We start from the raw sequence: 27,656 nt of genomic DNA on the forward strand, positions 1-27,656 counted from the left end.
TAGCACATTGTTCTTACCAATCTGTCATCCATTTCCGATAAAAACATAAAAATAAAACATGCACAGTTGAGTTTTTTTATTTCGTCTGCATTTTATTTTATTAATTCAAAAAAAAGCTGCGCTTTTAAATATTAATTTATAAATAATTTTTATTAGTAAATTTGTGTTGCTGTTTCTTATCGAATTAGTATTATTTATTTGTTTTTTTTTTCTCCTATATATTTAATGATTCTCTTTTTTACTTAAATATATTTTATTTATTTCTTATACAAATTATTTATTTTTTATAAATATACACCAATATATTTATTATTTAATTTTTGTTTTCACAACATAACCGATTTTGTTTTTAGAATTTATGTGTGTGTGTTTGTATGTTTCTTAATAATGTAAATTATTATAAATGCAAATTAAACTTCAAATAAGAAAAAACGACACTGAGTTCAAGCGTAATTGGATAGTGAATAAAGCAACGTTGTTGAGTACTTCCATTAAAGAAGAATTATCTTTTGTGCGGAACGAAACAGGAGTTCAAATGGTAGAAACATTTTAACGTCCAAATAAAATTTCGTTTGTCTAAAATAAACGAAGTTTTCTGTCGACTTTAAAATGTTTCTACCATTTGAACTCCTACACAATAATAGTAAAAATTTTGTCTTTTTGTATACGGCATCGCTAGATCGACTCTGAATTTCAGCACGAACCAAGTGGCTAATCACGACATTCGATATCGAGAACTTTTGATCGAAATCTAAATTTTTCGGATCACGGGAGTGGATATCGAGTTTTTGATCGACAATTTTTTCGATTGGTAAATTGCAATCGTAAAACATTTTTCACTTGTTTTTATACCCACCATCATAGAATGGTGATGGGGTATAAGTTTCATTCCGTGTGTAACACATCGAAATATCGATTTCCGACTATATAAAGTATATATATTCTTGATCAGGAAGAAATTCTAAGACGATATAAGCATGTCCGTCTGTCTGTTGTAATCACGCTACAGCCTTCAATAATTGCGCTATCGTCCTGAAATTCGGCACAGATTCGTTTCTCGATTTGGGGTCTTGGGCTTATAAAAAACGTAGTTTTTGTCCAATTAGCTTGAAATTGAAAATCTAGAGGTACTTGAGGACCATAAAGAGGTGTGCCGAAAATGGTGCCCATCAGACCATGTTTTGGTATAGCACCAATATAGACCGATCTCCCGATTTTGCTTCTTGGGCGTCTAGAAACTGTATTTTCTATCCGATTTGCCTGAAATTGAAAATCTAGAGGTATTTTAGGACCATAAAAAGTTGTGTCGAAAATGGTCCGTATCGGTCCATGTTTTGGTATAGCCCCCATATAGATCGATCTCCCGATTTTGGTTCTTGGGCGTCTAGAAACTGTATTTTCTATCCGATTTTCCTGAAATTGAAAATCAAGAGGTATTTTAGGACCATAAAGACGTGTATTGAAAATGGTGCCCATCGGTCTATGTTTTGGTATAGTCGCCATATAGACCGATCTCCCGATTTTTATTCTTTGGCTTCTATAAACTGTATTTTCTATCCGATTTGCCTGAAATTGGAAATTTAGAGGTATTTTGGGACCCCAAATATGTGTGCCGAAATTGAGGTGTATTGGTCCATTTTTTTGTATAACCTCCATATAGACCAATCTCTCGATTTTACTTCTTGGGCGTCTAGAGACTATATTGTCTAGCCGGGTTGCTTGAAATTGAAAATCTACAGGTATTTTAAGATCACAAATAGGGGTGTCGCAAATAGTGCCTATTGATCCATATTTTGGTATAGCCCCCATATAGACCGATCTCCCGACTTTATTTCTTGGGCTTCTAGAATCCGTAGTTTTTATCCAAATTGCCGGAAATTAGAAATATGGACGTATCTTAGGACCATAAAGAGGTGTGTCGAAAATTGTCCGTAACGGTCCATGTTTTAGTTTAGCCCCTATATAGACAGATCTCTCGATTTTACTTCTTGGGCTTCTAGAATTCGTAGTTTTCACCAATTCGTCTGAAAGTGGAATTCTAGAGGTATTAGAGTAACATTAAGAGGTTGTGAGTATTGGTTTTGGTATAGGCCCCATATAGACCTAACTCCCGAATTTATTTCTAGGACTTCAAATCAAGGAGTTATTTCATCATATATACGATATGTTTATGATTTCTCTAAAACTCAAACAAAATTGGTTCTCATAAATCCAGAATCTGAGCTGGTCTTCAAAGGTAGAATCTTTAATTTTTTTCTTCGGGAAGCGTACTGGTTGAACTGATTTGCTTGGGAGAAGATTTGTCATCAAACCCCCAAAATGCTATATATTATCAAGTAACCCGCTACGACGATGAATTTTCAAAGTAAACTATTATATTTGATTCATGGTGGTGGGTATTTAAGATTCGCCCCGGCCGAACTTACTGCTGTATATACTTGTTTACATTGTCTTCGCCATATAGGAATAGTAAATAAATTAGTTTTAGTTCGAATTGTTGGTAATTTGTAGTAAATTTACATATAATTAACATATTTTGGATATTTAAGACTAATGCAACTCCAATAAAAATTTAAAAAATATTGGTCATAGTCGAGTTCGGGAGCGAGCATCCTAGCTTAGCAAAGAACCATATATAAAGTGCACATGCTAGATCGATATCCAAGAGATAGTGATCAACCAATTACCGTACCATTCCGTGACAATATAACGCTTCTGAACCACCTTGTAAGAATAGTGAATGATGAAGGCTTCCACTGGCAAAAAGTTTTAAGACGGCAGACAATTGTAAAGCGATAGAATTGACGTTGACATGCCATCAAAAATTATTTTCCATTTTAACACCTCCTTCGTCAGCCGAAATCGTCCATTGAGCCTTCAAAGGCTCAATGTGCACTCAAACTTCAAACCCATGTACTTACACCAATAAGAATGTCCAACTTTTATTCCTTATTTGTCGCCGAATTATTTTATATTCATCTAATCCTCCAATTAGGAAGGAATTCGGAGGAATGTAAAAAGAGATATGGGTCCATAAGATATAATGCAATACAATTTACTTTTTACTTTGAAATCTTCAAAAACATGTGTTTTTCTACATTCTATTTTGTGCCGCTAACTTAATTATGTCATTCCATTTTGTTCTGCTTCGTTTTTTTGGTGTTGGCAATGCTGAGAAATTGCATCAAATTTCGATCGAATGCCGTGATCCAAACTTTTAATCGTATCGACAATTTTTTCCATATGATTATGAATTCGATATCGAATGCCGTGATTAGCCCCCAGTATATACAGAGCCACACGTAAGTATTGTCACAGTACCATAAACCACAAAAAAATATCACGAAAATATTCCCAATTAAAAAATTAAGTGATACCATTAACCTTGTAATCAAACACAGAAAAAAAGTTCACAAAAAGTTTTCCTTATTAAAGTCTTAATTTAGTTTTAAAAAATATTCAATTAAAAATTTAATTGATTCAAAATTTAATTAAATGTTTAATTAAAAACGTAACTATTTTTAATCACTATACTATATTTCAATCACTTTCTATAACTATTTTTAACCATTTTTTACTTTAATTAAAAAATTGATTGTTTCAAATAAATTTTTTAGTATTAATTAATTTTTTTATTGAATTTCAACTAATTTTTTAATTGATACTATCATTTCTGTGATTGAAGACATTTCAATTAAAACATTAATTGGATCAATTAATTTCGTAATTGAATCGGAAAGAAAGTTTCTTGTGTGAACTAGAAACATTAAATCAATTAGGCCAATGATTTGAAATTTTTAAATTTTCAATTAAAAAATTAATTGATACAATTAACTTTTTAAACAAACTCGGCAGACTAAGTCTATTAAAAAATGAAGGAGTTTTTTAATAAAAAATTTATTCGAAACAATCAATTTTTTAATTAAACTAAAAAATGGTTAAAAATAGTTATAGAAAGTGTTTGAAATATAGTATAGTGATTAAAAATAGTTACGTTTTTAATTAAACATTTAATTAAATTTTTTCAATCAACATCAATTAAAAATTTAATTGAATCTAATAAAAAATTAATTGAAATTTTCTAATGAAATCAATTAAGTTTTTAATCAAGTGTTTGTTTTTTAATGCCCAATTAAAACTGTGATTGATACTATCATTTTCCTGATTGAAGACATTTCAATTAAAAAATTTATTGGATAAATTAATTTTGTGATTGTATGAAACAAAAAATTTTCCGTGTGTAGAGGTCAAGATAGCTGTGCAAAAATGTGCCTACAAGAAATACAGATTTAAGCTCCACAAATTATATACCGATCGACTCAGAACCACCTTCTGGGTCGGTTTAGCCCTTGGTGTCCGTCTGTCAGGTCACTATTATTAACCGATTTTGAGGAAATTTTGTACAGTGTTGATGGAAGAATAGGAAAATATAGTTACAAATAAAACAATTTTCCAATTAAAATCTTAATTGAGTTTTAAAACATATTCAACTAAAAATTTAATTGATTCAACAAATTTAAATTAAATTTAATTCAAACAAAAATCAATCACAAAAATGAATAGTAAAAATTATTTTTTTAATTGGAACATCCCTGTGTTTGGGAGCCTATTCACAGCTATACATACCGATATTCGTTTTTCCCAGAAACGAACATAGTACAAAGCTTTAAGGATAGAGTAGGATAAAATACCAATACTTTTAAAACTTGTTAAAAGAAGTTGCTAGCCACTTATGACCCCTATCGTTTGCCGAATCTCAGTAAAATCAAAATCATTTGGTTTATCAATTTCAAAAAAAAAGCTTTGAATATATTATAGCTTATATTCATTTATTGATAATTAAAATTAATACAAAAAATTTTTGGTATAAAACTATACAAGCTAAGGTTAATTGTAAAATATTTAAATTATAAAAATAAACATGGTCTTTTTAAGGCTGTTTTGTTTTTCATATTTTTGTGAGAAGAAAAATTAACTAAAAAAATCAATAAGACAATACACAAAAAAAAACAGAAATTAAAAAATTACAATAATCCATTGTTAAATATATATAAATATGTATAGATATTTTTTTATATATAGATATAGAAAAGCGCAACAAAAATTGCAAAAAATGTATATGGGCATAAAATTCGTTCGTTTTTATTTTGTTTCTCAAATATTGCAAAAATTACAAACTTAAACATTTAAGTAACAATTTCACAAAAAATAAAAAATAATTGCTATATATAAAGACAATTAATATAGGTATATGTACATAGAAATAGGGTCTTTGTTCATTACATCTATGAAAATATATATTTTTTTTTTATTTATATCTAAGAACAAAGCCCATAAAATGGCACTAAATTTTGTTAAAATTAATATAAGAAACAAAGATTTCATAAGAATAAGCTCAATTTTAAATTTAAATACCCAAAAAAATTAAATCTTACGAAAATACATTCGGGTGGTGGGGTGAGTTATTAACTTAATGATTGTATGTGTTCTTGTGTTGTAAAGGGAAGGGGGGAGTGATAGGTGTAACTTTACTTTTTAGGTCATTTTGTTTTTACTTTTGAGAGGAATATTTTTATTTTGCCAAAGCCTTAATTAGAGACTTGGAAAAAAATTCATATGGTCTAGGTTAGATTTTAGCTAAATGCAGTTTGCAGCAGTTTTCACATAGTAATCAAATGTGAGTATTTTTATTTGCATATCTTTTATCGTTATAAGTGTTTTTTTTTTTTTCATATAAATAATACCTATGAAGTATTTGTATATATGCCGCCTATATACTTTTGTTGTATTGGTATAATCATTTTATTTTTCCAAGAAATTATAATTAATTTTCATTTTGTTCTTCGTCTTCTTGTTGGTTTGGTTTTTTTTTAAACGATGCGCGAGTATTCTTCAACCAAAAAACGAAAATTGTTTCAGTCTTTCTTTGTTCAAAAGAGAAATTACGAAAACAAGAGCAATTTCTTAATACTTTTCGAGGAAAACACCAAAAAAACAAATCTCCTTTACATTTTAACCAAATTCATTTTAAATGAATTCAGTTATTTTCGTATTACTTTTTGTTATTGTATTTAATTTCATTGCCATTATGCTTTAACTGGATTAAAAAAATAAAAAAAAACTCAGTTTTATTATTATTTTTATAAGCTGCTTTTAGCTTTTTGAGCCAAAATGTTGGTATTATTCCTGTAAGCCTTCGAAAGCTTTGCACAAAAGCTTCATTTTATATACTATGCTTGTGTTTTTTTAATGATATTGCCTAACTGCTGCCTATTTTAAGTACTATATTTTTGTTAAGTTTTGTTTTAGTTTTTGTTCTCTCTAGATTTGATTAGTTTAGTGAAAATTATACAAAAAAACGCTTTAGGTTTTAATACTAATTATTAATAAATGATTTCGTAAGACCATAAAGCTTAATCTTAAATCATAAATAGAGATAGATTATGATTTAGATATAGATGGGAGTTTCTTGACCCGTCAATAACCGAAACATGGAAGTGGGCATGGTTTTCATCAAAATCTGAAATAGGAAAAAAAGAAAACATGTTATATTAAAACAAGTACGAACAAGTGAGGAATGTGTAAAATCGGGCGGGGCCGACCATACCCGATACTATCTCAAATTTTTCACATGTGCTATATATATTTTTTTTCAAAATATTAATATTTATTACAATAAAAAATGTATACATTAGTCCCGCGAAGCCTAAAACTTGCTTGTCTGCAAAGGATTATATTCTCATATACATATAACATATCTAAATCCAAACAGATTTTTAACAAATTTGGAATGCATCTGTGGTCATATGAGTGTAAATCGGGCGAAAGATATATGAATCTGAACCATTTTCAACCAATTTGGCACATTTTACGATACTATATATTTAACTTCTTGCTCTGGTTTTTGGAGCTATATAAGACCATATTATGGTAACTACCCAGCAAAAAAAAGCGTCACCAAAAAAGTAATGAAAATGTTCTTTTTGGATCCGGAAGTGGTGCAAAATTGACGCAGAAGCGATGAATTTAACATGGGCTTGTCATAGGACGAAAGTCCTCCATTTTAACAGGCATTGCAATGAATTTGCATCACTTCTCTAGGTGTGATCCGAATTCAATGTTTTGGATGCAAATTAAAAAATTCTGTCATATTTTGTCAAATAAATAATTTGTATAATTTTTTATAATTTCTAGTGGATTCTAACGCTTCTCGGAAACGTTTGACCTCAAAAATTCACAATTTTTTCAGATTGGATTTAGCTTTTTTTTTCGACAAAATTTAAATAAATTGTACCATTTTATGAATTCTTACTCTGTTTTTAACCTATTTGAAAGTTAAAATTACCCATTAAAAGTATGAAAAAACCAAGTTATAAAAAATTGAATCCAAAGAACTTCCTGGGTAGTTAAAATAAAGAGCATCATTGGGAGTGCATCTTCTGGAAGTGATTTTAAAGTTGTGTCTTTGGAAGAACTTCCAAATTTTTTTGCTGGGTATATATAAATCTGAACCGGACTCAGCGACCTTTAGCCAGTACGTCTCCTATGGCCTTTAAAACAAAACATCACACAATCGTCGTCAAATTTCACTTTGACCTATAATAGCCCAGCAAAAAAGCAAAGAAGTTGTTCTAAAGGCCCAACTTTAAAATCACTTCCCAAAATGTTCTCCCAAAGGTGTTCTTTATTTTTACTACACATGAAATTCTTTCAATTCAATTTTGTATAACTCGCTTTTTATACCCTCCACCATAGGATGGGGGTATATTAACTTTGTCATTCCGTTTGTAACACCTCGAAATATTGCTCTAAGACCCCATAAAGTATATATATTCTGGGTCGATCTAAGCATGTCCGTCCGTCTGTTGAAAACACGCTAACTTCCGAACGAAACAAGCTATCGACTTGAAACTTGGCACTAGTAGTTGTTATTGATGTAGGTCGGATGGTATTGCAAATGGGCCATATCGGACCACTTTTACGTATAGCCCCCATATAAAACGACGCTCAGATTTGGCTTGCGGAGCCTCTTGGAGGAGCAAAATTCAACCGATCCGGTTGAAATTTGGTACATGGTGTTAGTATATGTCATCTAACACCCATGTAAAAATTGGTCCACATCAGTCCATAGTTATATATAGCCCCCATATTAACCGATCCCCCGATTTGGCTAGCGGAGCCTCTAAGAGAAGCAAAATTCACCCGATCCGGTTGAAATTTGATACATGGTGTTAGTATATGGTCTCTAACAACCATACAAAAATTGGTCCATATCGGTCCATAATTATATATAGCCCCCATATAAACCGATCCCCAGATTTGACCTGCGGAGCCCCTTGGAAGAGCAAAATTCACCCGATCCGGTTGAAATTTGGTACATGGTGTTAGTATATGGTCTCTAACAACCATACAAAAATTGGTCCATGTCGGTCCATAATCATATGTAGCCCCTATATAAACCGATCCCCAGATTTGACCTCCGAAGCCCCTTGGAAGAGCAAAATTCACCCGATCCGGTTGATAATTGGTACGTGGTGAAATTTGGTACATTGCGCTAGTATATGGCCGCTAACAACCATGCCAAAATTGGTCCATATCGGTCTATAGTTATATATAGCCGATCCCCAAATATAACCTACCAAAATTTTATTTCTATAGAAAATGTTGTCAAAATTTTATTACTATAGAAAATTTTGTCAAAATGTCGTTACTTTACAAAATTTTGTCAAAATGTCGTTACTTTACAAAATTTTGTCAACATTTTATTTCTATATAAAATTCGGAGGACATTTTTGGAAGTGTTTTTAAAAATGTGCCTTTAGAAACACTTCCAATTTTTTTGCTGGGATACTGTATGCTATGTCGCAAAACATGTCCCAAACCTACACCCTCAATAAAAATCGCTTCTGTAAAATATACCCCAAACACATTTTGCTTCAAGCATATATATATTTTCAGAATTGGTCCAAACAAAATATTGTTTGTATTGTTCAAACATATTATGTTTCTCCTTAGGGCATGCACTGGTAGAAAAATATTTTAATGAAATTTTCTTTGTGTGGATATATTTTTAGGGCGTCAATTGGTTACTTCCATTATTTTACTTGCAGCATACTCTCTAGGTCTCTCTTTCTATACTTTATAAGCTATTTCTAAATTAATATATATTTGCATTTAAGTATATTATATTTACAAACAGTTTATGTCCCAAACATAATATGTTCTAACATATTAACATATATGTCCCAAACATGTTATGCTATTTTATGAACATTATATGCTTGCACTTAAAAATATTGTGTTAAAAAATTTGAGTTCCAAACATATAATTTTTACACCCAAAAAAAATTTGTCTAAATTTTATTTCTATAGAATAATTTAAAAAAAACAAGTATAAACGGCCGTAAGTTCGGCCAGGCCGAATCTTATGTACCCTCCACCATGGATTGCGTAGAAACTTCTACGAAAGACTGTCATCCACAATCGAATTACTTGTGTTGTGGTATCTTAAATCGTTTTCTAAATTGTGAGTTAGTCCATACGTTGTATACATTAGACAAAAAAAGTATGTGTAGGTAAGTCTACAAATAATTACGAATCGATATGGACTTTTGCACGGTACGTAGGGAGCCAGAATTGAAATATAGGGGTCGCTTATATGGGGGCTATATACAATTATTGATATGGATCTGAGGTCTATATATAATTATAGACCGATATGGACCTAGTTAGGCATGGTTGTTAACGGCCATATACAAGCACAATGTACCAAATTTCAACAGACTCGGATGAAATTTGCTCCTCCAAGAGGCTCCAAATCCAAATCTCGGGATCGGTTTATATGGGGGCTATATGTGATTATGGACTGATATGGACCACTTTTGGCATGTTTGTTAAATATCATATAGTAAAACCGCGTACCAAATTTCCATCAGATCGGATGAATTTTGCTTCTCCAAAAGGCACCGGAGGTCAAATCTGGGGATCGGTTTCTATGGGTGCTATATATAATTATGAACTGATATGAACCAATTCCTGCATGGTTGTTGGATACCATATACTAACATCACGTACCAAATTTCAACCGAATCGGGTGAATTTTGCTCTTCCAAGGTGCTCCGGAGGTCAAATCTGGGGATCGGTTTATATGGGGGCTATATATAATTATGGACCGATTTCGACCAATTTTTGCATGGGAGTTTAAGGCCATATATTAACACCACTTACCAAATTTCAACTTAATCAGATTAATTTTGGTCTTCCAAGAGGCTCCAGAGGTCAAATCTGGTGATCGGTTTATATGGGGGCTATATATAATTATGGACCGATGTGGACCAATTTTTGCATGGTTGTTAGAGACCATATACTAATACCATGTACCAAATTTCAGCCGGATCGGATGAAATTTGCTTCTCTTAGAGGCCTCGCAAGCCAAATCGGGGATCGGTTTATATGGGGGCTATATATAGTTATGGACCGATGTGGACCAATTTTCGCATGGTTGTTAGAGACCATATACTAACACCATGTACCAAATTTCAGCCGGATCGGATGAAATTTGCTTCTTTTAGAGGCCTCGCAAGCCAAATCGGAGGATCGGTTTATATGGGGGCTATATATGATTATGGACCGATGTGGACCAATTTTTGCATGGTTGTTAGAGACCATATACTTACACCATGTACCAAATTTCAGCCCGATCGGATGAAATTTGCTTCTCTTAGAGGCCTCGCAAGCCAAATTTGGGGGTCCGTTTATATGGGGGCTATACGTAAAAGTGGACCGATATGGCCCATTTGCAATACCATCCGACCTACATCAATAACAACTACTTGTGCCAAGTTTCAAGTCGATAGCTTGTTTCGTTCGGAAGTTAGCGTGATTTCAACAGACGGACGGACGGACGGACGGACGGACGGACGGACGGACGGACATGCTCAGATCGACTCAGAATTTCACCACGACCCAGAATATATATACTTTATGGGGTCTTAGAGCAATATTTCGATGTGTTACAAACGGAATGACAAAGTTAATATACCCCCCATCCTATGGTGGAGGGTATAATAACGATTTGACGAAAATGGACCAAAATCAACTAAATTCCATTTGGCCCGACCATCGGACCAAATTTAAAAATTAATCATTTTTTGGACCAATTTTGGTCCGATCGGACCAAAATGGCAACCCTGCTCAGCATAAAACCAATATATACCGTTAGTTTTTTTTCTTTCTTTATGAACAGTAATACAACTCTGTGTTTAGAAACGTGTTTGCTAGTAAGAGTTAAAGCTTTATTGGAAGTGTACTGCAATAATATCAAGTAAAAATTAAAATGAAAAAGTTATCGCGCGATGTGGAGGACAATATAGTTTCCTTAACTAATAATGGGTCTTCATCGCGGAAAATAGTCAAGGAACTAAATAAAAGTCAGTCTGTGGTCTTTCGCGTCCAAAAAGGAGACGAAATGCTACTCCCAAAGAGCAAACCAGAGGCCGCCGAAAACTGTTGACCGAAGCGGACGCTCGCCTTATGATGGCAGAACAAGTCCGTAACGCCGAAAAGTACTACTATTGCCAAAAATAAGCAAGTTAGTGAATATACAGTAAGACGAGCGCTCTACAACATTGGTTATGTTTCAGCTGTAAAAAAAAAATAAACCTGCATTATCCGAAAAGTATCAAATGAAGTTTGCAAGAGAGCATAAAACGGCTGGAAATGTGTTATCTGGTCAGATGAAACAAAATTTAACCGCTTCCAATCGGACGATAAACAATATTGCTGGCGTCGTCCTGGTGATACCATTTAACGCCACCATGTTAAACAAAATGTGAAGCATGATGGTGGAAGCTTCATGGTTTGGGGCTGCTTCACTTGGTGGCATATTGGGCCATTGCAGAAAATTGATGGTATTATCAAGAAGAAAGACTACCTCGCCATTTTGCAGACTCATCTTCCCGAGTTTGTTGACAAGAGTGTCTATCCTTAAGATGAAGTCGTCATTTAAAAATATTGTGTTCAAAAAAAATTAAGCCCGTAACACATTTTGTTTATACCGGAACATATGAAAAACATATTTTTCTATCCGTGTATGTATTTCAAGGGGAATGACAACTTTTTATATCAAAAATCTGAAAACGGTATATATAGGGAAATATAGCAAAACATGGACCATACGAGTATGTGGTATACCTTCTCCTCGGTCCTCACTAATACCGAATTGAAAATATGGTACAACTCGTATGAAAGTTTCGATTTCTACATGATTTAAGAACAATTTTTATCATATTCAACTTTTTAAGAACCCTCATGTTTCTCTGTCCAGTTCAGTAGGCCTTGAAATGAATAATGGCTTTATAATGATTTGCAATACTTACCTCTCCCACGGACGATGAAAGGAGTTTGACAATTGTGTCATGAGGCACGGCCACAACACTTTGATTGTTTATTTCAATAATACGATGACCAACCCGTACACCACCTCTCTCAGCAATACCACCTCGTAAAAGACTACAAATCTATACAAAAGCCAAATAAAATAAAGCATGACAGATTTTGTGAGTATAAAAAGAAAATAAAATAACATTATATAATATATAGTTGATTTTCGATTAGGAGTAGTAATCAGAATTTTCCATTTTTCAATTACATTGATGCTGGATTATTTTCGAAGCGACAAATAGTCTTATATTCATCCTCCACCCACCAGTTTTTACAAATTACCCCACTTGAATTAGGGGCTACTTATTAAAAGTCTATCTACGACGAAACACCACCAAAGTTCGTGGGGTGATAGCATGTTCTTCGTTAGTACACATTAGGAAGTTCTTTCCTAAAACAAAATCCTATGCATCCAAACCATTATCCGTATTTATAATCATACCCAACAGACCTGAAACTATCTTCACTCTGAACATCACAAGGAAAGTTAAGTCTCTTCTCATAGCAGGGTGCAGGCGCTTAAAATATCTTCAAATATCACTATTTTCTTTCAAACACAAACGATTCGAAGGGGCTGCAAGAACAACAACAAAATACAAATGTTTGTTCTATTCCCTATTACTATTACTCAACTTTGAAGTGTTGTCTATAAACGATATTAGTCTATGTAAATTACATCATTCTGTGTATTCCAATGGTGATGAATAGGAGCAGCGGATAATCGTATATGTTTGTGTTTCGAAAAGAAGAAGACCTTGGAACACTACCTATGTCATTGTCCTGCTATTACAAGATAGAAGAGAGGTTAGTTTTAAGTGACAGCCAGCTTTTTATTATACCCACCACCATAGGTTGGGGTATATTTACTTTGTCTTTTCGAAATATTGGTTTCAGACCCCATAATGTATGTATCTATTTTGGGACGTAGATCCGAGTCGATCTAGCGATGTCTGTCTGTTCATCTGTTGAAATCACGCTACCTTCCGAACGAAACAAGCTATCGACTTGATACATCGCACAAGTAGTTGTTATTAATGTAGGTCGAATGGTATTGCATATGGATCATATCAGACCACTATTAGGTATAGCCCCATATAAACCTATATCCAGATTTGGCTTGCGGAAATGCAAATTATTCCTAGAAATGCAAATTATATCTGATCACGTTGAAATTTGATACGTGATGCCAATATATGGCACCTAACAACCCTGTGTAAACCCCCATATAAACCGATTCCCAGTGGGCTAAGAATGTTGCCAAGCCAGATTTGTAAAATATTCCTATACGCATTTGAGACGTGAACTATGAAAAATACTGATGAGAAGAGACTTGAATCCTTCGAAATACGGGTGTATAGCAGATTTTTGAAGATTGCTTGGACAGATCATGTAACCAACCAGGAAGTTTTAAGAAGAATGTGGTTGGATAGACAATTGCTACGAAATATTAAAGCTCGAAAATTGCGTACCTCATGAGAAATTACAAATAAAGATTTCTGCAAATCATCATAAAGGGCAAGATAGAAGGACAACGAGGAAGAGGCAGGGGAGAACTTAACTGGCTGAAAAACAGCCAAGAATGGACAATCTACCGGGATGAATATATGATTTCAACTGCAAGAAATCGAGAGCTGTTTATGAAATGAAATTATTAATATTTTTGTTTAAATTATTGTATGATCGCTTATATCTCGATAACGGATTTGCAAATAAAGAAGAAATATAGATTCTGATGGAATACAAAACTCGGTAATATGTGATGCTACGGCAGGCCTTTTAAACTGTGAGAATCTTCCGCAACCAAATTTACTTCTGTAACCACTACTTCCGTTGTCATAAACTTGTGCCAACAAGAATATCCTGAAACTTCCGTAACTACGCCACATACAAGATTGGAACTTGTTTCCGACAAAAGCATTAGCAGACTTCTAAAGTTAACATTTTTCAGGTCCGCCAGTAATCTAAACCTGTATGTCCCTGAAATCATGACAGCTCCTGCAGTAGTCCTTAGTTTTTGCAAACTCGCCTATCAGGCGGAGACCCGTTATATCTGACGTCTTGAAAACACTAACATTTCTAGTGTCTAGATGGGCCAGATTTGCTCGGTGTCGCCGTATGCGCTTGCAGGTAGCCAGAGGAATACCAACAGATTCTAGTTAATCAGGAATATGTAAGGTACATAGAAGCGGATGAGTTAGCAAGAACTCGGCCGCTTCTCAGTTCTATGGGGTGTTCCAGTGGTCAGGCGCCCATATTAGGTGAATATTGTACTGCTCTGCCATCTCGTTAATAGATTTGCGGCTGTATATGGGCGCACAATCTCGGGAAAGAGATGATTACTAAACTTACCCAGCTTGAAATTGGGGACTGGAGACAAATAAAGGGATTTGTTAACGACACCGACTTCCTGATATAAAGGAAGGGTATGAAAGGGAAAAAAGTTAGAGGGAAGAACAACCCGAGAACTGGTTTAGGTGTATGCCAGTTGACTTTACTTATTCCCCAAAAAAGGATTCTGATTGTTACAAAACCAATATCAGGATCAATGAATGTATGCTCGATTCTGATTACATTAACCAACCGATATTCGAATTTTCATAATTTAATTTTTTTTAAACTTACCACACCATTTTGTACACTAAACCCTAATTGGAATAGTGCTTTTGGACGCAATATTTTCACCTCAACTACTGGAGGACATGGTACAACAGTAAATTTAACAGCTGTTTGATTCTTTGCATTTCGTATGTAATTCTGGCACGTCGACAATGGCAGGCCAACTAAACTCAGACCATTTATGGCTATCAATTGATCACCAATATTCAATTGACCACAACGTGCTGCAGCTCCACCAGACATCAAATTTGCTATGACTACAGTGGGTAGCATAGATCCCCAACCGGATTCCACTATGACCACACCCAAAATTTCACCTTTGGCCTTGGGCACAACAACTTCTTTTTGTAACTCCTTTTTGGCGAAAATTTCCAATTCATCACCGAAAATCTCCTGACTATTCAAGACCTCTTGATAATCCATTTCTTTGGCGAGATTCTCATTTTCAATACCGTTTGCTTTAAGAAATTCCATATAGGCCACCTGGAATGCTTGACCAATCGATTGAGCTATAAATTGAGCTTCGTCACTCTCAAAGACATGACAAATCATTTTCGGGGTACGATTGTGTTTGTTATTCGACGTTGAGATTGATGTGCAACCACCAGAGGAACCATTTTCCTTCGAGTCCTTGTCTTTGCCATTGGTGGCGGTGCTGGTGGTGGTGGAGGTGTTTGTACCATTGGCATTATTACCACCAGCGCCAGAATCAGCTGTATCAGCATTGGTCGAGCCACCATTGGAATTACAAGGATCGGAATGGACAAATCTTCTGCGTGCCATTAATACAACTAAATCACCAATATCGGCAATGTAGGAAATGGTACGCAAAGCATGATCCATCATAATCTCTTTTAGGTCTGTATTCAAAACCATAATTTTTTCAGTTGATATGAATAGATCGACTTCTGTAGAAGGTTGACTTTCGCCTTCTGGAGCCTAGGAGGAAATAAAAAATCGAATGAAAAGAAATGTATTAAATATAAATGAATAATACCGATCTGTAGACGACATACTTTGTTATGATACCAAAAACACAAAAACAACAACACGACAACAACATAAAAAACAACATTCATGATTGGTTATTTTGGGGGAAAGGTTATATTGTGATTAACTTACCAAAGCCTAAGACAATCAATCAAGCAAATTCAAATTCAACATTTTTAGCAGCATTTATAAAAGGGGGAAATTTTTAAAAATGTTTATAGATTAATTTGATTAATTTTTTTTAAATATGAATTTAGAATTACACTAGCGTGCATTATAAAAAGGAGAAAGAGAATGCAATGAACCAAGTGTTAAGGGTATAATAGTTGGGGTTGCGAAAAGCTTACCTTAATACGAGATACCGCTTCTTCGGCCTGCATCATACGTGTTGATTTAGTTGGTTGACCCTCACACACAAGTTGTGTTGATCCCAGGTAGCGGGCCCGAAAAAGGACACCCTCGATCAATACTTTAGGATCCAAGAAACCTATATAGATTTATAAGAAGTGGAAGAAGAATAGATATTAAAAATATGTATTTAAATATATGTATTTTAAAACATTTAAAGCCCATTGACATCTATCACTGATTTGGATATATACATATTTTCTACAAAAGTAGATCAAATACACTGACAAAAACTATTGACCTAATAGGAAAGATAATGCGGCATAAAATTTAGGAAACGCTATATTAAGGATAAATTTCTTTAAAATAACGAAATTTTCGTGCGTCCCTTCGTTAAAGTCCTGAGTCTGCTAAGCCAAAATGTCTTTAAAGTAAGAGCTAGTGTCGGGAAAGTAACGAGTAGTTGATTACGAGTACTTACTGGCGGTAAGCAAGTCTTTGGATTGGAATCAAATATCTTGATTTCTGAGAAAATATTAATTTTAGAAAATCGTAAAATGGCAAACTATGATTTCATAATACCATCTAGACATAACCTTACAAAAAAATTTTGAATAGTGAACAAGTTGATGTTAAGACCTTGAATGAGTCGAAAACGTTTGTATTACGACAGATTGGTGGATATCTGATTCTAACGAGGTATTCTGAAACAGCACATTTTATAACACTAGAATAAAACTGGAAGAAAGAACCCACCTTTCTAAACTGTCTTTAAACTTCAAAAAGAAGAAAATATTATTTAAAATTACACACAATTTATTTTTAAATTTTTTTTTACTAAAGTAACGAGTTGTAACGATTACCTAAAAGTAATCAAAATTTACAACACTAGTAAAACCAACATTTTTAATTTAAAGCAGTAATTTTTAAATTAACTGAGATATTGAATCTTTGGATTAAAGGTAGAAAAGTTTCACATATAGGCCCATATTTATTATGAGAATTTTGCATCTTTGGTTAAAATCATTTTCAAAATTAAAAAAAAAAAAAAAAAAAAAAAAAAACAAGTATATACGGCCGTAAGTTCCGCCAGGCCGAATCTTAAGTACCCTCCACCATGGATTGCATAGAAACTTGTACTATCATTCACAATCGAATTACTTGGGTTGCCGTAACAATTGCTGATGGCAAGGTATCTTAAAACTTCTTTCTTCTTCTTCTTTTGACAAAATTTCTATAGAAATAAAATCTTTACAAAATTTCCTATAGCAATAAAATTTTGACAAAATTTTCTATAGAAATAACATCTTGACATTTGTATATAGTTTGTATATTTTGTATAGTAATAAAATTTTGAAAAATTTTCGATAGAAACTAAATTTTGACAAAATTTTCTATAAAAATAAATGTTGACAAAATTTTGTATAGTAATAAAATTTTGACAAAATTTTCTATAGTAATAAAATTTTGACAAAATTTTCTATAGCAATAAAATTTTGACAAAATTTTCAATAGCAATAAAATTTTGACAAAATTTTCTATAGAAATAAATTTTATTGTTGTTTTTGATCTCAGATTAACTACAAGTGTAGCTTAACCAACAGAGGAAAAGTATGCTTGTCAAATTTATTTGGGCAAAGCCCTATAGACTGCAAGATGGTTGGATGTACAGCAAAACTATCAACCAATTATCAGAATAAATTCGGGTAATTCACTCAACCCAAAGTGAACTACACTTGAACCTTCCGAAAAAAGGTTTGATAGTCGGCTACTGCCTAAACAAATTTGCAAGCATACAAATACATTCAAATCGATGATTTGAGTTTGGCAAAGGAAAAGAGATATGCTAGCAAATTTGTTTAGGCAGTAGCCGACTATCAAACCTTTTTTCGGAAGGTTCAAGTGTAGTTCACTTTGGGTTGAGTGAATTATGGACCGATATGGACCAATTCCTGCGTGGTTGTTAGAGACCATATACTAACACCACGTACCAAATTTCAACCGAATCGGATGAAATTTGCTTCTCTTAGAGCCTCCGCAAACCAAATCAGGGGATCGGCTTATACGGGGGCTATATATAATTTTGGACCGATATGGACCAATTTTTGCATGGTTATTAGAGACCACATACTAACACCATATACCAAATTTCAGACGGATCGGATGAAATTTGCTTCTCTTAGAGGCTCCTCAAGCCAAATCAAGGGATCGGTTTATATGGGGGCTATATATAATTCCGGTCCATAATTATATATAGTCCCCATATAAACCGATCCCCAGATTTGGCCTCCGAAGTCTTTTGGAGGGGTGAATTCATCCGATTCGGTTGAAATTTTATACGTTGTGTTAGAATATAATCTATAATAATCATTCACAAATTGGTCCATATCAGTCTATAATTATAGATAGCCCCCATATAAACCGATCAACAAATTTTACTTCTTGAGCCTCCTGTTCAAAATTATTTATAGACTCCTTTATATAACCCGATCAAGAACTAAAAAGGCTTATATTGCTATTTAATCTGCCTTGTTTGTCTAAAATATACAGCATATGGACAAACTTACAATTTAGAAGACGATGTGAAGAATTTTTAAAATACCTTGCCATCGACAAGTTTTACCACAACTCAAGTAATTCGATTGTGGATTACAGCCTTTAGTAGAAGTTTCTACGCAATCCATGGTGAAGGGTACATAAGATTCGACCTGGCCGAAGTATACTTGTTATTTGTTCAAGTTCTACATATCTTTTATACCTGTAAGTCGATATTTCCATTAGGGATAGAAAAAAGTCGGAAATCGAATTGTCGACTTTTTATCTTCAATATTTACAAATCGGCTTTTGAAATTTTATGAAAACGTTTCAAATCGACTTTTGATGTTGGTCAAAATCAATTAATCGATTTTTTACAGTGATCAAAACCAAATATTTGAACTTAAACGACAAATTCGAATATGAGTTGAGACTGGAATATAATGTAGCTGCTTTGCTGTTGAAAACCAACAAATGTCGAAAATCTACTTTTTTAAAATTTTAAAATGTCGAAAAATCTGCTTTTTCAAAATGTGTACTTTTGGATTCTCATTACAATCCCTAATTTATATGTGCTACAAAAGGTAGACCTAATTTTACACCATCCTATGACAGATTCCACAATCAGATATTTACACTATCTAACAAATACATACGCCAATAAGTTCGGCCAGGCCAAATCTTAAATACTCAATTAAATCGGAAAAATTGTGTAACTAGAATCCCTAGATTTCTTATGTCTACAATAGGAAATACTTCTAAATTTCTAATTTCAAGGAAATCGGAGAAAATTTGTGGTGTCCAGAAGCCTAACAATTCATATTGGGTGTCTATGGGGCTTTAACATGGACCGATACACATCATATTCATACAGAAAAAAAAAAATTACGAAAATTTTTCCTATTAAAACTTTAATTAAGTTTTAAAAAATGTTCAATTAAAAAATTAATTGAATCAACAAAAATTTTAATTGAAACAAAAATCAATCACAAAAATTAATAGTATCAATTAATTTTTTAATTGGATCAATTAATTTTTTAATTGACCTTCAATTAATTTTTTAATGCCATTTCTGTGATTGAAGACATTTCAATTAAAAAATTAATTGGATCAATTAATTTAATGATTGAATCCGATTTTTTGTGTGCGGAGCACCTATTTTTGACCGAAAATAATTCTATATTTCCAATTTCAAGTAAATCGGATAAACTGACGATATCTAGATGAAAATCTATGTGCGGGCTACTCATATAGCCCATCTTCGAACTTGACTTGCTTGCTTTTCCATATTATTGAAAAGATAACTTTTCATTGTCCAAAATAAACTTTTCTGCTTAAAAACAGTAGTCGACGTTTCCTATTATTAGTAGCTGAACTTTTTCTATGAAATTAACCTAAAGCTACCTAATTTCAATCAATTACAACCGCCTTACAACAAATCATGTCGTTGCTAATTATTATCGTTGGGATCTTATTTTGTGTTGTACAGCCGTTGAAGGGTAGGAAGGATTTAGCCTGAAAGCACTTTCAGATGGATATGCTTTAAAAACTCTGACACACTGACCTACAATTTATCCTACGGGTCAATGACCAAACGTCGCCATTATCCTTAATTTTTTTTTTTAACGCCTAAATATTTAAAATGTTTGTATACATGAAATTAAATACTAATTACAATTGTGTGCTCTTTTATAAACTTACATCGATTGTGAATTTCGTGCCAAGAGTCAGTATGTGACACGATAAAATAAACGACACACATTCGGTTAGAATGCCCCCAATCAAAAAAAACATTTCATGAGTGCGTGCAAAAAGACAATTAAATTGAAGATAAAGACACAAAAAGGAGTACAGAAAATAAATGTGTTAAATTTATTGCATTTGAAAAGGGGATATTTTTTTCTATTTCCAAGTTTGGTGAATTTTCAAACGAAATTCCATTGCAACATGAGTCCTTTTACGGCAAACCGATTGGCTAAACTTACCCTCTTTGTTACGTGATTTTGCTTTCTTATCACTGTTGGCAGAATCCTTAAGTGATTTTATTGAACCCGTTGGACTTTTTGTATAGGTTATCTTTTCTGGTGTTGTCATTGGTATTTCCGTACCACCAACCATTTGGCAATGTTCAGGTGAATTTGGGGTTAATGATGTACCAATGCCTTGACGTATTGTGGCCGATGAAAATTGCGGTTTAACATGCAGCGCTTTAGCAATATCCGAGGTGGTTGGTGAATGATCACTGGAATTTAAACCTGACCCAATGCGTGAAGTTTTCGGCCAGATTGTCTGAAACGAAAGAAACAAAATAAATAAGAAAATTGATATGAGAATTTATGTTTATGAAACAAAGTATCTACACTAATAGAAAACAAGTATATACAGCACTAAGTTCGGCCGGGCCGAATCTTAAATACCCACCACCATGAACCAAATATTAGGGTTTCCTTTGAAATTTCAGGAGGACTTGAGGACACTTCCCGAAGATAAATTTAAAGATTTCACCTATGAGGACTATATCAGATTCTGGATTTATAAGAACCATTTTTGTTTGAGTTTTAGAGGAATCATTAACATCTCTTGTAAGTGTGCAAGAAAATTATAAAATAACGTCTTGATTTGAAATCTTAAATCTGTAGAAGTAAAATCTGGAAATTTTACATTGAGTTTCAAGCAATTTTTATGATCAGTGCGCCTTCTACACCCTCAAGAAGTGAAGTCGGTCTATATGGAGGCATTACCAAATGGACCGATAAAAACTTAATCCGATACACGTTTTTGTGAGCCTAAAATACCAGAATATTTACAATTTCAGGCAAATCAGATAAAAACTACGGTTTCTAGAAACCCAAGGAGTTAAATCGGGAGATCGTTCTTATGGGGGCTATACTAAAATATGGACCGATACTCACCGTTTTCGGCACATCTCTTTATGACCCGAAAATGCCTCCAGATTTCCAATTTCAGGCAAATAGGATAAAAACTTCGGATTTTACAAGCCCAAGAAGTAAAATCGAGAAATCGGTCTATATGGGGGCTATACCAAAATATGGACCGATACTCACCATTTTCGGCACACCTCTTTATGGTCCTAAAATACCTCTAGATTTCCAATTTCAGACAAATTGGATAAAAACTACGGTTTCTATAAGCCCAAGACCCCAAATCGGGAGGTCGTTTTATATGGGGACCATACCAAAACATGGACCGGTACTCACAACTTTTGGCACACGTATTTGTGGTCCTACAATACCTCTAGAATTCAGGTAAATTGAATAAAAACTGCGGTTTCTATAAGCCCAAGAAGTAAAATCTGGAGATCGGTCTATATGGGGGCTATACCAAAACCTGGACCGATACTCACCATTTTTGGCACACCTCTTTATGGTCATAAAATACCTCTAGATTTCAAATTTCAGGCAAATTGGATAAAAACTTCGATTTCTATAAGCCCAAGACCCCAAATCGGGAGGTCGGTTTATATGGGGACTATATCAAAACCTGGACCGATATAGCCCATCTTCGAACTTGACCTACCTGCAGACAAAAGACGAGTTTGTGCAAAATTTCAGCACGATTGCTTCATTATTGAAGACTATAGCGTGATTACAACAGACAGACAGACAGACGGATATCGTTATATCGTCTTAGAATTTCTCCCTGATCAAGAATATATATACTTTATATAGTCGGAAATCGATATTTCGATGTGTTACAAATGGAATGACAAACTTATTATACCCCCGTCACCATTCTATGGTGGTGGGTATAAAAAGTCTGCTAATAGCAGCAGTCATTGTTTGCTGTTACGGATGAAATTTGCCCCTGCAGGAAGCGCAGGAAATCATATCTGGAGATCGGCTAAATATAATTATATACCGATATGTCATTTTTGCATAGTTTTTAAAGACAATAGACTAATACCACATTCAAAATTTCAACCGGATCGAACGAAGTTTGCACCTCCAGGAAGCCTAGGAAATGAAATTTAGGGATCGGTTTATATGGTGGCTATATATAATTATAGAGCGATTTGGACTAATTTTTGCATTGTTGGTAGAGGCTATAAATTAGCACAACATACCGGATTTTAACAGTATTGGATGAAATTTCCACGTCCAAGAGGCTCCACAAGCCAAATCTAGGAATCGGTTTATATGGGGGCTCTGTATATAGTTTGAGCCCCCCATATAAACAGATATGGACCAATTTTGCATGAATGTTGGGGACCCTATACTAATACCACATAGACAATTTCAACCAGATCAAATGAAATTTGCTCCTCCAAGAGGCTCCGTAAAGTCAATTAGGTGGGGTGAGGTTTATATGGGGGCTATACACTTACACCACGTAGCAAATTTCAACCGGATCTGATGAAATTTGTTCCTCCTAGAGCCTTCGAAAGCCTAATATGGGGGTCGGTTTATATGGGGGCTATACGTAGAAGTAGTCCCATTCATTAGCGTAGCTAGACAATTTTCCTAGGGGGGGGCTATAGCCCCCCTAGCTAAAAATGTATAGACTGAACTTATACGTTCAATTAATGTTTTATTTCATAAAATTTAATAAAAAATTAGACATCAAAATAACTCGACAATTAATTTATAATAAAGCAACTAAAAGTAGTTCCACACTTTTCCCAGCAAAAAAATTGTGAGTTGTTCTAAAGGCACAACTTTAAAAGCACTTCCAAAAATGTCCTCAATTAGTTTAACTACACAGGAAGTTTTTTTACTTCATTTTTTCATATTTTAATGTGTAATTTTTTGTTTTCTTTTTTTTTCTAATAGTTAAAAAAAAAAGAGTAAGAATAAATAAATTGCTACAAATTATTCAAATTTTGCCATAAAACTGCTAAACCCATTATAGAAAAATCGATAATTTTGGAAATTATTCGAGGAAAATCGTTTCAAACAAGCGTCAGAATGCATTAAAAATCATAAAAACAATAAAAAATTATTTATTTGTGAAAATATCACAAAATTTTTTAATTCACATTCAAAACACTGAATTCGGATCTCACCTTAGGGAGTGATGCAAATTCATTGCAACGGCTGTTGAAACGGTGGACATTTGTCCTATGACAAGCTCATATTACATTCATTGCTTCTCCGCCAATTTTGCACCACTTCTAGACCCAAAAAGAACATGTTCACTACTTTTTTGGCGACGCTTTTTCGCAGCATTATTAAGATATTAATTTATGAAAGAATAGTTTTAATATCAATTACTATTTATTTAATTAAATTGACTAAACTAAATCAATCAAAAGGTCAACCACATCTGTATTTCATAAATATCTGACTTCAAACATTGCCATCGGCAACTGCTACCACAACCCAAGTAATTCGATTGTTCATGAAAGTCTTTAGCGGAACTTTGTGCGATTGAATATACTTGTTTAATTGTTATAAAAATTAAAAAAAAAAAACTATTGACATTTATTGAAAAATGGAAAATCATAAGTAGAGTTTCAAATTCTGGGGGGGGGGCTAAAATTTTTCTGGGGGGTCTAAGCCCCCTCCCCAGAGGCCTTCCTACGCTTATGAGTCCCATATGTCCCATTTGCAATACCATCCGACCTACACCAATATAAACTACTTGTGCCAAATTTCAGATCGATTGCTCGTTTCATTCGGAAGTTCGCGTGATTTCAACAGACGTACGGACGGACGGACACCACTAGATGGACTCAGAATTTTACCACGACCGAGAATATATACTTAATGGGGTCTGAGAGCAATATTTCGATGTGTTATAAACGGAATGACAAAGGGGGTATATTAACTCCTATGGTGGAGGGTATAAAAATAACAGAGAATTTTTTTTTTTATTTCAGCAAACAATGACTGCTTCCCTTGTTTCAACAGAATTTCTGCTGTTCCAGCAGATTTTACTGGTGTGTCTACCAACAAATTTCTTTGGTTGTAAAGAGCTATACAAGTCGTAAAAATATATTATACTGAAAAGGAAAGGCAAATCTGTTTTTGATAGCAAACGTGTATATTCCCAACGATAGATCAATCATATGAGCATGGTGGAAATATAAGATTATGGACCCATCCAAAGAGTCACCACAAAAATCAAATCTGGATATCGAGCTTTATTTATTGCAGTTTTTCCATTCAAAAAACCATTAAAGTTTCATGGAATGAAAATTTTATTTTCAACATAATGGGTTACATATGAACTCAAGACAAGGAAATAAAAGTACTTCCCATCTGGAACCCCAAAATATCTGGAACTTTCTCAAAATACATTTAAGGTATATTTTATGATTTGCTTGAAATTTTGGACCTGTCCCGATTTTTGTAACCCACCACCATAGGATGGAAATAATAAGTTTGATATTCTGTTTGTAGCACATCGAAATATCGATTTCTGATTATAAAAAGAATATATTCTTTATCGGAGAGAAATTCTAAGACGCCATAATCTGTCTGTTATAATCACGAGACGAAAAACGAGAAACTTGACATTATGAAAACTCAAATCCGGGTTAATTGAAATTTTTGGGAAATTTCTCTTGTAAAAAAATAGATATCCAAATTGTTAGTATTTCATCGGGGAGGAGGTTTCAATCAACACGACTAAACATATTTACTTAAGAACTTGAAAAATCCTATATGGCAATTAACGGTCTCATTTAACTTCACACAAAAAAATATTGTTCAGCCGCCTGTTTTAAATATATCGCACAGTCAAATTAAAATCCACCTACCTAATCGATTTTTAAAGACTGAATTTTTAATTTATTTTGACAATTTTTATTTGTAATTTGATTTTCAACTAAGAACTTTAAATGTTTTATTCTGGTTAATTGTGTATTCATACTAAGATCTAAACTCTGTGCAATGCTTCAATTAATTATTCATGGGGTTAAAAATGCCAACTTTTATTATTAGCCACCAGACCTCAGACCACACACACACGCACACAAAGCAATTATTGAAGACTGAAATTTCATACTTGCTTCTAAATTAGAGAAATTATTTTTTGTTTCTCAAGTCTGTGGTTTTGACTAGAAACCTTTTGATAGACTGTTGTCGATTTTTTGGTATTCATTGGTAAAGTTTTGACAATTGTTTACAGCATGAAGCGTAGGCCTGATCTGTGAAACACTGCAATTTATTAGCTTATTATTTATTCTTATTTATTTGATCTCTCTAATACAAAACAAACGGACTTAAGTTCGGCCGGGCCGAATCTTAAATGCCTTCCACCATGAATCAAATATAATCGTTTCCTTCGAAAACTCTTCGTCGTAGCGGATTCCTTTAAAATATATAGAATTTCAGGTGGATTTGATGGCAGATACTGTGCCAAGCAGAGCCCCAAAGTCAAATCAGGTGATGGACTGATATGTACCATCTTCGGCACACTTGTTTATGGACCCAAAATACGTCTAGATTTTGAATATCAGGCAAATCGGATAAATATTGGGGTTTGTAAAAGCTCAAGAAGTCAAATCGAGAGATCTGGCTATATGGGGGCTATACCAAAGAAGTCAGATCGGAGGATCGGTCTATAGTAAAATATGAACCAATACTAAACATCTTCGGCACACATATTTATGGACCCAAAATACCTCTAGATTTCCAATTTCAGGCAAATCGGAAAAAAATTGCGGTGTTTAAAATTCTTGGGCTTCTAGACACAAATTAAATCGGCAGATCGGGCTATATGGGTGCTATAAGAAAACGTACAATATTCAGCACACTTATTTAAGGGCCTTAAATACCTTTAAATTTTGAATTTCATCAAAGTGGATAAAAATTGAGGTGTCTAGACACTCAGGAGCCAAAATCGGTCCCCGTTTGTATGGGGACTATATCAAATTTTGGACCGATAGAGCCCACCTTCGAGCTTGACCTGCTTGCAGACAAAAGACGAGCTTGTGCAAAATTTCAGCATGATAGCTTCATTATTCATGGCTGTGGCGTGATTAAAACAAACAGCCAAACGGGCTTCGATATGTCGTCTTAGAATATCCCTAATAATTAAAAAAACCTACACACACAAAAAATATTTTTTGTGTTCAACCACGAAATTAATTGATCCAATTAATTTTTAATTGAAACGTCTTCAATCACGGAAATGATAGTATCAATTAAAAAAATTAATTGAAAGTCAATTAATTTTTTAATTGATCCAATTAAAATGTTAAATGATACTATTAATTTTTGTGATTGATTTTTGTTTCAATTAAAAAATTTGTTGAATCAACTAAATTTTTAATTGAATAAAGGGTGATACGGTCAAAATTTAGTCAATATAAACTTGACGTATTTCTTTCAATTTTGCATTTAAAAAACCTGAACACCCCTCATTTTGAAGGTGTGTGTGTGTAGAATGTTGCTCCTATTTTGATTTTGGAATTCACTCTTCAGTTGTCAAAATGCCGTCCAAGCAAGAAGAACAGCGTATCAAAATTTTGCTCGCGCATCGCGAAAATCCCAGCTACTCGCATGCAAAGCTGGCAAAATCGCTAAAAGTTGCCAAATCAACCGTTACAAATGTAATTAAAGTGTTTGGGGAACGTTTGTCGACAGCCAGGAAGTCTGGATCGGGGGGAAATCGAAAACCGGAAGCCGCTGAGACGACAAAGAGAGTTGCCGGTAGTTTCAAGCGAAACTCTAACCTCTCTCTCCGAGATGCCGCAAATAAGCTGGGTGTATCGTCTACAACCGTGCATCGAGCCAAAAAACGAGCCGGACTGTCGACTT

At 33.8% G+C, this 27,656-nt stretch overlaps 1 protein-coding gene across 3 annotated transcripts in view; it reads right to left on the bottom strand.

The window, feature by feature from the left end:
• Positions 1–5,792: 5,792 nt before the first annotated feature.
• X11L overlaps positions 5,793–27,656 on the bottom strand; it is a 48,070-nt gene continuing 26,206 nt past the window's right edge. For 2 of the 3 annotated variants that reach the window (XM_075299687.1, XM_075299689.1), the window contains 5 exons: positions 20,916–21,219; positions 16,395–16,534; positions 15,064–15,996; positions 12,378–12,518; positions 5,793–6,520 (listed from right to left, as the gene is read on the bottom strand). In XM_075299687.1, coding sequence (XP_075155802.1) covers positions 6,449–6,520; positions 12,378–12,518; positions 15,064–15,996; positions 16,395–16,534; positions 20,916–21,219 — 1,590 coding nt within the window. In that variant the 3' untranslated portion in view covers positions 5,793–6,448. The remainder of the gene's footprint in view (positions 6,521–12,377; positions 12,519–15,063; positions 15,997–16,394; positions 16,535–20,915; positions 21,220–27,656) is intronic. The other variant, XM_075299688.1, reaches the window with a different exon arrangement.

Source organism: Haematobia irritans, chromosome 3 (genome assembly GCF_050003625.1).
Source record: "Haematobia irritans isolate KBUSLIRL chromosome 3, ASM5000362v1, whole genome shotgun sequence".
Classification (NCBI taxonomy): domain Eukaryota; kingdom Metazoa; phylum Arthropoda; class Insecta; order Diptera; family Muscidae; genus Haematobia; species Haematobia irritans.